Source organism: Periophthalmus magnuspinnatus, chromosome 14, assembly GCF_009829125.3.
Source record: "Periophthalmus magnuspinnatus isolate fPerMag1 chromosome 14, fPerMag1.2.pri, whole genome shotgun sequence".
NCBI classification, from domain to species: domain Eukaryota; kingdom Metazoa; phylum Chordata; class Actinopteri; order Gobiiformes; family Gobiidae; genus Periophthalmus; species Periophthalmus magnuspinnatus.
The window spans coordinates 72013-82500 of record NC_047139.1 but is presented as its reverse complement, the minus strand read 5'-3'; the positions used below and the strand labels follow the sequence as shown (position 1 = coordinate 82500).

The following is a 10488-nucleotide window of genomic DNA, read 5'->3' as shown; positions in this document are numbered from 1 at the left end:
ACATCGATCCTCGGCTCGGTCCGACGCGATCTGCCCGTCACAGCCCACGTGCTGAGACGACAAAGATGTTTAAATACAAGTTTGTACACAGAGAGGTCATAATCAGACATGAGAACATGAACAAGGAAAAACATTTAAAAACATACTGAGCTCAACTTAAAGAGCGTGTGGAGGTTTGGAGCATTCGCTCATTTAATCTGGACGATAAAACCTGTTATAAATTATAGTTTTACACAAATCAAGAAACAATTTGTGAAGAAAATGTTTAAAATGACAGGAAGCAGAGAGTCCCACACTGATGACATCACACTGATGACATCACACTGATGACATCACACTGATGACATCACACTGATGACATCACACTGATGACATCACACTGAAGACATCACACTGGGAGAATTCTGTCCAAACGTTTGGCTCAATTTACACAAGAAACACATTTTTCTGACACTTTAAACATGATTCAACAAAATAAAGTTTATTTTCTGATACTATTATTTGTGAAATCATAATCTCTGTGACATTAGTGGAGTTTTGGCCCAGTGGACCGTATGGTTGCTCGGGAACAGTTAAAGAATTCCCAGTGTGATTTCATAATCTCCAACCAGGAAGTAAAATTTTAAACCTAAAAAACTGTGAATTCTCTTAAACACATTGATCTGAAGTGTTTTAGTGACATGAGTGTAACTCGTCACACTTTAAAGCTTTAATGGGTGTAACTCGTCACACTTTAAAGCTTTAATGGGTGTAACTCGTCACACTTTAAAGCTTTAATGGGTGTAACTCGTCACACTTTAAAGCTTTAATGGGTGTAACTCGTCACACTTTAAAGCTTTAATGGGTGTAACTCGTCACACTTTAAAGAGACTCTTAATGTAAAAATAAAATGATTCAAACACAGTATGGACCTCACAGTCTCCTCTCACGCACACGCTGTGCTGATCCTCATAAGAACACAATGTCCCATCATGCAACACTCTGTCCATGTTCACCACGGCGCCCGTCTCCGCAGAAACGCAAAAGAGACGACATCGCTCGTCAGCTGAAACAACAATAAAGGCTCTTACTGAAATATAGAACAATAAAAACATAAGAGATCACATGACTAAAATACTGACTAAAATACAAACAGTTTAAACTTTAGAAACAAAGTGGAGCTGCACTTACGGTCCGGGTGCTCCAGGGGGAGCCAGTGGTGTTTGGTTCCATTGTGCTCAAAAAATGGGTTCCACACTTTACACTGCTCCGCCCTGAAGAAGAACAGTTAGCTTTAGCCGCCGTGAGCGCTAAGACACAACAAAACACACACTACAGCAACACACACATCACAAAACCTGGTTTAGACCTGGTTTAGTCCTGGTTTAGTCCTGGTTTAGTCCTGGTTTAGTCCTGGTTTAGTCCTGGTTTAGACCTGGTTTAGACCTGGTGTAGACCTGGTTTAGTCCTGGTTTAGACCTGGTTTAGTCCTGGTTTAGTCCTGGTTTAGACCTGGTTTAGTCCTGGTGTAGACCTGGTTTAGACCTGGTTTAGACCTGGTTTAGACCTGGTTTAGACCTGGTTTAGACCTGGTTTAGTCCTGGTTTAGACCTGGTTTAGTCCTGGTTTAGACCTGGTTTAGTCCTGGTGTAGACCTGGTTTAGACCTGGTTTAGACCTGGTTTAGACCTGGTTTAGACCTGGTGTAGACCTGGTTTAGTCCTGGTTTAGACCTGGTTTAGTCCTGGTTTAGTCCTGGTTTAGTCCTGGTTTAGACCTGGTTTAGTCCTGGTGTAGACCTGGTTTAGACCTGGTTTAGACCTGGTTTAGACCTGGTTTAGACCTGGTTTAGACCTGGTTTAGTCCTGGTTTAGACCTGGTTTAGTCCTGGTTTAGACCTGGTTTAGTCCTGGTGTAGACCTGGTTTAGACCTGGTTTAGACCTGGTTTAGACCTGGTTTAGACCTGGTTTAGACCTGGTTTAGTCCTGGTTTAGACCTGGTTTAGACCTGGTTTAGTCCTGGTTTAGTCCTGGTTTAGACCTGGTTTAGACCTGGTGTAGACCTGGTTTAGTCCTGGTTTAGACCTGGTTTAGACCTGGTTTAGTCCTGGTTTAGACCTGGTTTAGACCTGGTTTAGTCCTGGTGTAGACCTGGTTTAGACCTGGTTTAGACCTGGTTTAGACCTGGTTTAGACCTGGTTTAGACCTGGTTTAGTCCTGGTTTAGACCTGGTTTAGACCTGGTTTAGTCCTGGTTTAGTCCTGGTTTAGTCCTGGTTTAGACCTGGTGTAGACCTGGTTTAGTCCTGGTTTAGACCTGGTTTAGACCTGGTTTAGTCCTGGTTTAGTCCTGGTTTAGTCCTGGTTTAGTCCTGGTTTAGACCTGGTTTAGTCCTGGTTTAGTCCTGGTTTAGTCCTGGTTTAGACCTGGTTTAGTCCTGGTGTAGACCTGGTTTAGTCCTGGTTTAGACCTGGTTTAGACCTGGTTTAGTCCTGGTTTAGTCCTGGTTTAGACCTGGTTTAGACCTGGTTTAGTCCTGGTTTAGTCCTGGTTTAGTCCTGGTTTAGACCTGGTGTAGACCTGGTTTAGTCCTGGTTTAGACCTGGTTTAGACCTGGTTTAGTCCTGGTTTAGTCCTGGTTTAGACCTGGTTTAGTTCTGGTTTAGTCCTGGTTTAGTCCTGGTTTAGTCCTGGTTTAGACCTGGTTTAGTCCTGGTTTAGACCTGGTTTAGTCCTGGTTTAGTCCTGGTTTAGACCTGGTTTAGACCTGGTTTAGTCCTGGTTTAGTCCTGGTTTAGTCCTGGTTTAGACCTGGTGTAGACCTGGTTTAGTCCTGGTTTAGACCTGGTGTAGACCTGGTTTAGTCCTGGTTTAGACCTGGTTTAAACCTGGTTTAGTCCTGGTTTAGTCCTGGTTTAGTCCTGGTTTAGTCCTGGTTTAGACCTGGTGTAGACCTGGTTTAGTCCTGGTTTAGTCCTGGTTTAGTTCTGGTGTAGACCTGGTTTAGTCCTGGTTTAGTCCTGGTTTAGACCTGGTTTAGACCAGGTTTAGTCCTGGTTTAGTCCTGGTTTAGTCCTGGTTTAGACCTGGTTTAGACCTGGTTTAGTCCTGGTTTAGACCTGGTTTAGTCCTGGTTTAGTCCTGGTTTAGTCCTGGTTTAGACCTGGTTTAGACCTGGTTTAGACCTGGTCTAGTCCTGGTTTAGTCCTGGTTTAGTCCTGGTTTAGTCCTGGTTTAGACCTGGTTTAGACCTGGTTTAGTCCTGGTTTAGTCCTGGTTTAGTCCTGGTTTAGACCTGGTTTAGACCTGGTTTAGTCCTGGTTTAGTCCTGGTTTAGACCTGGTTTAGACCTGGTTTAGTCCTGGTTTAGACCTGGTTTAGTCCTGGTTTAGTCCTGGTTTAGTCCTGGTTTAGACCTGGTTTAGACCTGGTTTAGACCTGGTCTAGTCCTGGTTTAGTCCTGGTTTAGTCCTGGTTTAGACCTGGTTTAGTCCTGGTTTAGTCCTGGTTTAGTCCTGGTTTAGACCTGGTTTAGACCTGGTTTAGACCTGGTCTAGTCCTGGTTTAGTCCTGGTTTAGTCCTGGTTTAGACCTGGTTTAGACCTGGTTTAGTCCTGGTTTAGTCCTGGTTTAGACCTGGTTTAGTCCTGGTTTAGACCTGGTTTAGTCCTGGTTTAGACCTGGTTTAGACCTGGTTTAGTCCTGGTTTAGACCTGGTTTAGTCCTGGTTTAGTCCTGGTTTAGACCTGGTTTAGTCCTGGTTTAGTCCTGGTTTAGACCTGGTTTAGTCCTGGTTTAGACCTGGTTTAGTCCTGGTTTAGACCTGGTTTAGTCCTGGTTTAGTCCTGGTTTAGTCCTGGTTTAGACCTGGTTTAGACCTGGTTTAGTCCTGGTTTAGTCCTGGTTTAGACCTGGTTTAGACCTGGTTTAGTCCTGGTTTAGTCCTGGTTTAGACCTGGTTTAGTCCTGGTTTAGTCCTGGTTTAGTCCTGGTTTAGACCTGGTTTAGACCTGGTTTAGTCCTGGTTTAGACCTGGTTTAGTCCTGGTTTAGTCCTGGTTTAGTCCTGGTTTAGACCTGGTTTAGACCTGGTTTAGACCTGGTCTAGTCCTGGTTTAGTCCTGGTTTAGTCCTGGTTTAGTCCTGGTTTAGACCTGGTTTAGACCTGGTTTAGTCCTGGTTTAGTCCTGGTTTAGTCCTGGTTTAGACCTGGTTTAGACCTGGTTTAGTCCTGGTTTAGTCCTGGTTTAGACCTGGTTTAGACCTGGTTTAGTCCTGGTTTAGACCTGGTTTAGTCCTGGTTTAGTCCTGGTTTAGTCCTGGTTTAGACCTGGTTTAGACCTGGTTTAGACCTGGTCTAGTCCTGGTTTAGTCCTGGTTTAGTCCTGGTTTAGACCTGGTTTAGTCCTGGTTTAGTCCTGGTTTAGTCCTGGTTTAGACCTGGTTTAGACCTGGTTTAGACCTGGTCTAGTCCTGGTTTAGTCCTGGTTTAGTCCTGGTTTAGACCTGGTTTAGACCTGGTTTAGTCCTGGTTTAGTCCTGGTTTAGACCTGGTTTAGTCCTGGTTTAGACCTGGTTTAGTCCTGGTTTAGACCTGGTTTAGACCTGGTTTAGTCCTGGTTTAGACCTGGTTTAGTCCTGGTTTAGTCCTGGTTTAGACCTGGTTTAGACCTGGTTTAGTCCTGGTTTAGACCTGGTTTAGACCTGGTTTAGTCCTGGTTTAGTCCTGGTTTAGACCTGGTTTAGACCTGGTTTAGACCTGGTTTAGTTCTGGTTTAGTCCTGGTTTAGTCCTGGTTTAGACCTGGTTTAGACCTGGTTTAGTCCTGGTTTAGTCCTGGTTTAGACCTGGTTTAGTCCTGGTTTAGACCTGGTTTAGTCCTGGTTTAGACCTGGTTTAGACCTGGTTTAGTCCTGGTTTAGTCCTGGTTTAGACCTGGTTTAGTCCTGGTTTAGTCCTGGTTTAGACCTGGTTTAGTCCTGGTTTAGACCTGGTTTAGTCCTGGTTTAGACCTGGTTTAGTCCTGGTTTAGTCCTGGTTTAGTCCTGGTTTAGACCTGGTTTAGACCTGGTTTAGTCCTGGTTTAGTCCTGGTTTAGACCTGGTTTAGACCTGGTTTAGTCCTGGTTTAGTCCTGGTTTAGACCTGGTTTAGACCTGGTTTAGTCCTGGTTTAGTCCTGGTTTAGACCTGGTTTAGTCCTGGTTTAGTCCTGGTTTAGTCCTGGTTTAGACCTGGTTTAGTCCTGGTTTAGTCCTGGTTTAGTCCTGGTTTAGTCCTGGTGTAGGTCTTAGATCTCACCTGAAGTCCGTCAGGAGGGGACATGGTGTGTCCTGGTTGCAGAGTCTGAACTCGTAGCTGTTTCCGAAGCAGGGGCGCCCCCCGTTGGCCGGTCTGAAAACAACAGAGGGAGAGAGAGGAGGGCTGTGACTGGCTACAAGCTGTGACCTCACCCTGAGCAAGCCCTCTGATTGGCCGTACCTGGGGCTGTCGCAAATCCTGGTTCTGAACTGGACTCCAGAGGCACAAGAGCGGGAACAGGAGCCAAAGGGACTCCACTTCCCCCAGGAGCCGTGAGTGCGCATCATGTGAGGGGCCAGGTACACGCAGCGGCCACGGAAACAGTGCTGGAGACAGTTGCCACGGAAACAGGGAGGTAAACAAACTAGAGTCACTCTGGAAACAGGATGATTTCTCCCCCCTCGTCTGGCCCACCACCCGTCTAATCTCACCTGTCACAGTCTGGCTCCTCCACTCTCTGATCTTACCTGTCCTGGTTTAGTGCTGCTCCAGTCTCACCTGTCCTAGATTAGACCTGGTTTAGTCTTGGTTTAGTTCTGGTTTAGTCTCACCTGTCCTGGGTTAGTCTCACCTGTCCTGGGTTAGTCTCACCTGTCCTGGGTTAGTCTCACCTGTCCTGGGTTGGTCTCACCTGTCCTGGGTTAGTCTCACCTGTCCTGGTTTAGTCTCACCGGTCTCAGGTTAGTCTCACCTGTCCTGGGTTAGTCTCACCTGTCCTGGGTTAGTCTCACCTGTCCTGGGTTGGTCTCACCTGTCCTGGGTTAGTCTCACCTGTCCTGGTTTAGTCTCACCTGTCCTGGTTTAGTCTCACCTGTCCTGGGTTGGTCTCACCTGTCCTGGGTTAGTCTCACCTGTCCTGGGTTAGTCTCACCTGTCCTGGGTTAGTCTCACCTGTCTCAGGTTAGTCTCACCTGTCCTGGGTTGGTCTCACCTGTCCTGGGTTAGTCTCACCTGTCTCAGGTTAGTCTCACCTGTCCTGGTTTAGTCTCACCTGTCCTGGGTTGTCTCACCTGTCTCAGGTTAGTCTCACCTGTCCTGGGTTGGTCTCACCTGTCCTGGGTTAGCCTCACCTGTCCTGGGTTAGTCTCACCTGTCCTGGGTTAGTCTCACCTGTCCTGGGTTAGTCTCACCTGTCCTGGGTTAGTCTCACCTGTCCTGGGTTGGTCTCACCTGTCCTGGGTTAGTCTCACCTGTCCTGGTTTAGTCTCACCTGTCTCAGGTTAGTCTCACCTGTCCTGGGTTAGTCTCACCTGTCCTGGTTTAGTCTCACCTGTCCTGGGTTGGTCTCACCTGTCCTGGTTTAGTCTCACCTGTCTCAGGTTAGTCTCACCTGTCCTGGGTTAGTCTCACCTGTCCTGGGTTGGTCTCACCTGTCCTGGGTTAGTCTCACCTGTCCTGGGTTGGTCTCACCTGTCCTGGTTTAGTCTCACCTGTCTCAGGTTAGTCTCACCTGTCCTGGGTTGGTCTCACCTGTCCTGGTTTAGTCTCACCTGTCTCAGGTTAGTCTCACCTGTCCTGGGTTGGTCTCACCTGTCCTGGGTTAGTCTCACCTGTCCTGGGTTAGTCTCACCTGTCCTGGGTTAGTCTCACCTGTCTCAGGTTAGTCTCACCTGTCCTGGGTTGGTCTCACCTGTCCTGGGTTAGTCTCACCTGTCTCAGGTTAGTCTCACCTGTCCTGGGTTGGTCTCACCTGTCCTGGTTTAGTCTCACCTGTCCTGGGTTGGTCTCACCTGTCCTGGGTTAGTCTCACCTGTCCTGGGTTAGTCTCACCTGTCCTGGGTTAGTCTCACCTGTCCTGGGTTGGTCTCACCTGTCCTGGTTTAGTCTCACCTGTCCTGGGTTAGTCTCACCTGTCCTGGGTTAGTCTCACCTGTCTCAGGTTAGTCTCACCTGTCCTGGGTTGGTCTCACCTGTCCTGGGTTAGTCTCACCTGTCTCAGGTTAGTCTCACCTGTCCTGGGTTGGTCTCACCTGTCCTGGTTTAGTCTCACCTGTCCTGGGTTGGTCTCACCTGTCCTGGGTTAGCCTCACCTGTCCTGGGTTAGTCTCACCTGTCCTGGGTTAGTCTCACCTGTCCTGGGTTGGTCTCACCTGTCCTGGTTTAGTCTCACCTGTCCTGGGTTAGTCTCACCTGTCCTGGGTTAGTCTCACCTGTCCTGGGTTGGTCTCACCTGTCCTGGGTTAGTCTCACCTGTCCTGGTTTAGTCTCACCTGTCCTGGGTTAGTCTCACCTGTCCTGGGTTAGTCTCACCTGTCCTGGGTTGGTCTCACCTGTCCTGGGTTAGTCTCACCTGTCCTGGGTTAGTCTCACCTGTCCTGGGTTGGTCTCACCTGTCCTGGTTTAGTCTCACCTGTCCTGGTATAGTCTCACCTGTCCTGGGTTAGTCTCACCTGTCCTGGGTTGGTCTCACCTGTCCTGGGTTAGTCTCACCTGTCCTGGTTTAGTCTCACCTGTCTCAGGTTAGTCTCACCTGTCCTGGGTTAGTCTCACCTGTCCTGGGTTGGTCTCACCTGTCCTGGGTTAGTCTCACCTCTCCTGGTTTAGTCTCACCTGTCCTGGGTTAGTCTCACCTGTCCTGGGTTAGTCTCACCTGTCTCAGGTTAGTCTCACCTGTCCTGGGTTGGTCTCACCTGTCCTGGGTTAGTCTCACCTGTCTCAGGTTAGTCTCACCTGTCCTGGGTTGGTCTCACCTGTCCTGGTTTAGTCTCACCTGTCCTGGGTTGGTCTCACCTGTCCTGGGTTAGCCTCACCTGTCCTGGGTTAGTCTCACCTGTCCTGGGTTAGTCTCACCTGTCCTGGGTTGGTCTCACCTGTCCTGGTTTAGTCTCACCTGTCCTGGGTTAGTCTCACCTGTCCTGGGTTAGTCTCACCTGTCTCAGGTTAGTCTCACCTGTCCTGGGTTGGTCTCACCTGTCCTGGGTTAGTCTCACCTGTCTCAGGTTAGTCTCACCTGTCCTGGGTTGGTCTCACCTGTCCTGGTTTAGTCTCACCTGTCCTGGGTTGGTCTCACCTGTCCTGGGTTAGTCTCACCTGTCCTGGGTTAGTCTCACCTGTCCTGGGTTAGTCTCACCTGTCCTGGGTTGGTCTCACCTGTCCTGGTTTAGTCTCACCTGTCCTGGGTTAGTCTCACCTGTCCTGGGTTAGTCTCACCTGTCCTGGGTTGGTCTCACCTGTCCTGGGTTAGTCTCACCTGTCCTGGTTTAGTCTCACCTGTCCTGGGTTAGTCTCACCTGTCCTGGGTTAGTCTCACCTGTCCTGGGTTGGTCTCACCTGTCCTGGGTTAGTCTCACCTGTCCTGGGTTAGTCTCACCTGTCCTGGGTTGGTCTCACCTGTCCTGGTTTAGTCTCACCTGTCCTGGTATAGTCTCACCTGTCCTGGGTTAGTCTCACCTGTCCTGGGTTGGTCTCACCTGTCCTGGGTTAGTCTCACCTGTCCTGGTTTAGTCTCACCTGTCTCAGGTTAGTCTCACCTGTCCTGGGTTAGTCTCACCTGTCCTGGGTTGGTCTCACCTGTCCTGGGTTAGTCTCACCTCTCCTGGTTTAGTCTCACCTGTCCTGGGTTAGTCTCACCTGTCCTGGTCCACACCTGGTCCCGTCCAGAGGAGGTCCTTTCTTGGTTTTGCAGTAAAACGGGTCGTTGTAGTGGCTGCACCAGAGCTGAGCACAAGGGTCTGATACTGTGTACTGCGAAAAGTACACAAAGTACACTATAAGTACACGATAAATATACACGTACACAAAATATACACAACAGAGCTGACAGCGAGTACTGTGAAAAATACATAAAGTACACCAGAAATATACACAAAGTACACGATAAGTACACAGAATATACATACTGGACCAGGACTAAAGCAGGACAAAGAGATTCTAATGGTAGAAGTAGTAGTATTTTTAGTACTGGTAGTAGCAGTAGCCGTAGTATTGGTAGTACTCACTGTAGTACATGTAGTAAAGCCCGGGCCCCAGTCGTACTGACACTGTTGGTCCATGGAGTAACTGAACCCAGGAAGCTGCGGCTGAGGAGGCCACGAAGCAAGAAACGGGTCGTCTCTGAGGCACTCGTAAGAACTGCAACAGAAAAGAGTCAGCGCCCCCTCAGGAACTCATAAGAACTGCAACAGAAAAGACACAGCGCCCCCTCAGGAACTCATAAGAACTGCAACAGAAAAGACACAGCGCCCCCTCAGGAACTCGTAAGAACTGCAACAGAAAAGACACAGCGCCCCCTCAGGAACTCGTAAGAACTGCAACAGAAAAGAGTCAGCGCCCCCTCAGGAACTCATAAGAACTGCAACAGAAAAGACACAGCGCCCCCTCAGGAACTCGTAAGAACTGCAACAGAAAAGAGTCAGCGCCCCCTCAGGAACTCGTAAGAACTGCAACAGAAAAGAGACAGCGCCCCCTCAGGAACTCATAAGAACTGCAACAGAAAAGACACAGCGCCCCCTCAGGAACTCGTAAGAACTGCAAGAAAAGAGTGAGATGCCCTCCCTGTGTGTCAGATGCCCTCCCTGTGTGTCAGATGCCCTCCCTGTGTGTCAGATGTGTCAGATGCCCTCCCTGTGTGTCAGATGCCCTCCCTGTGTGTCAGATGTGTCAGATGCCCTCCCTGTGTGTCAGATGCCCTCCCTGTGTGTCAGATGCCATCCCTGTGTGTCAGATGTGTCAGATGCCCTCCCTGTGTGTCAGATGCCCTCCCTGTGTGTCAGATGCCATCCCTGTGTGTCAGATGTGTCAGATGCCCTCCCTGTGTGTCAGATGCCCTCCCTGTGTGTCAGATGCCATCCCTGTGTGTCAGATGTGTCAGATGCCCTCCCTGTGTGTCAGATGCCCTCCCTGTGTGTCAGATGCCCTCCCTTACTCCAGGTGCTGGTGCAGTTCTCTCCAGGAGCATGTGGACCAGTGGTATCTGTAGAACGACGCTTGGACCTGAGGAGACATGATGCTTCCCATGTGAACGTCGTCGTCACAGTTGTTGGCGTCTCCGTCGTGCTCCATCCCCAAACTGAAACACAAACATTAAAGTTCTGTAGAATATAATAATAATAATAAAAATGCAAACAATGTGTGGTTTTCAGACTGTAGAATGTGATGATGTCATACTCCAGACGGGGTCAGGGGTCAGAGGTCAGACACAGTTCTATTGATTAAATTGGATTTGACCATGAAAAATCCAAATATAAACTCACAAATGTTGAACCTGATCATT

At 48.8% G+C, this 10488-nt stretch overlaps 1 protein-coding gene across 2 annotated transcripts in view; it reads right to left on the bottom strand.

The window, feature by feature from the left end:
- LOC117381504 (A disintegrin and metalloproteinase with thrombospondin motifs 2-like) overlaps positions 1-10488 on the bottom strand; it is a 33909-nt gene that overhangs the window by 7811 nt on the left and 15610 nt on the right. For both annotated transcript variants that reach the window (XM_055226591.1, XM_055226592.1), the window contains exons 9-16: positions 10141-10284; positions 9215-9347; positions 8847-8960; positions 5457-5602; positions 5277-5369; positions 1171-1253; positions 912-1045; positions 1-51 (exon numbers count right to left, since the gene is read on the bottom strand). The exon at positions 1-51 is cut by the window's left edge and continues 73 nt beyond it. In XM_055226591.1, coding sequence (XP_055082566.1) covers positions 1-51; positions 912-1045; positions 1171-1253; positions 5277-5369; positions 5457-5602; positions 8847-8960; positions 9215-9347; positions 10141-10284 — 898 coding nt within the window. The remainder of the gene's footprint in view (positions 52-911; positions 1046-1170; positions 1254-5276; positions 5370-5456; positions 5603-8846; positions 8961-9214; positions 9348-10140; positions 10285-10488) is intronic.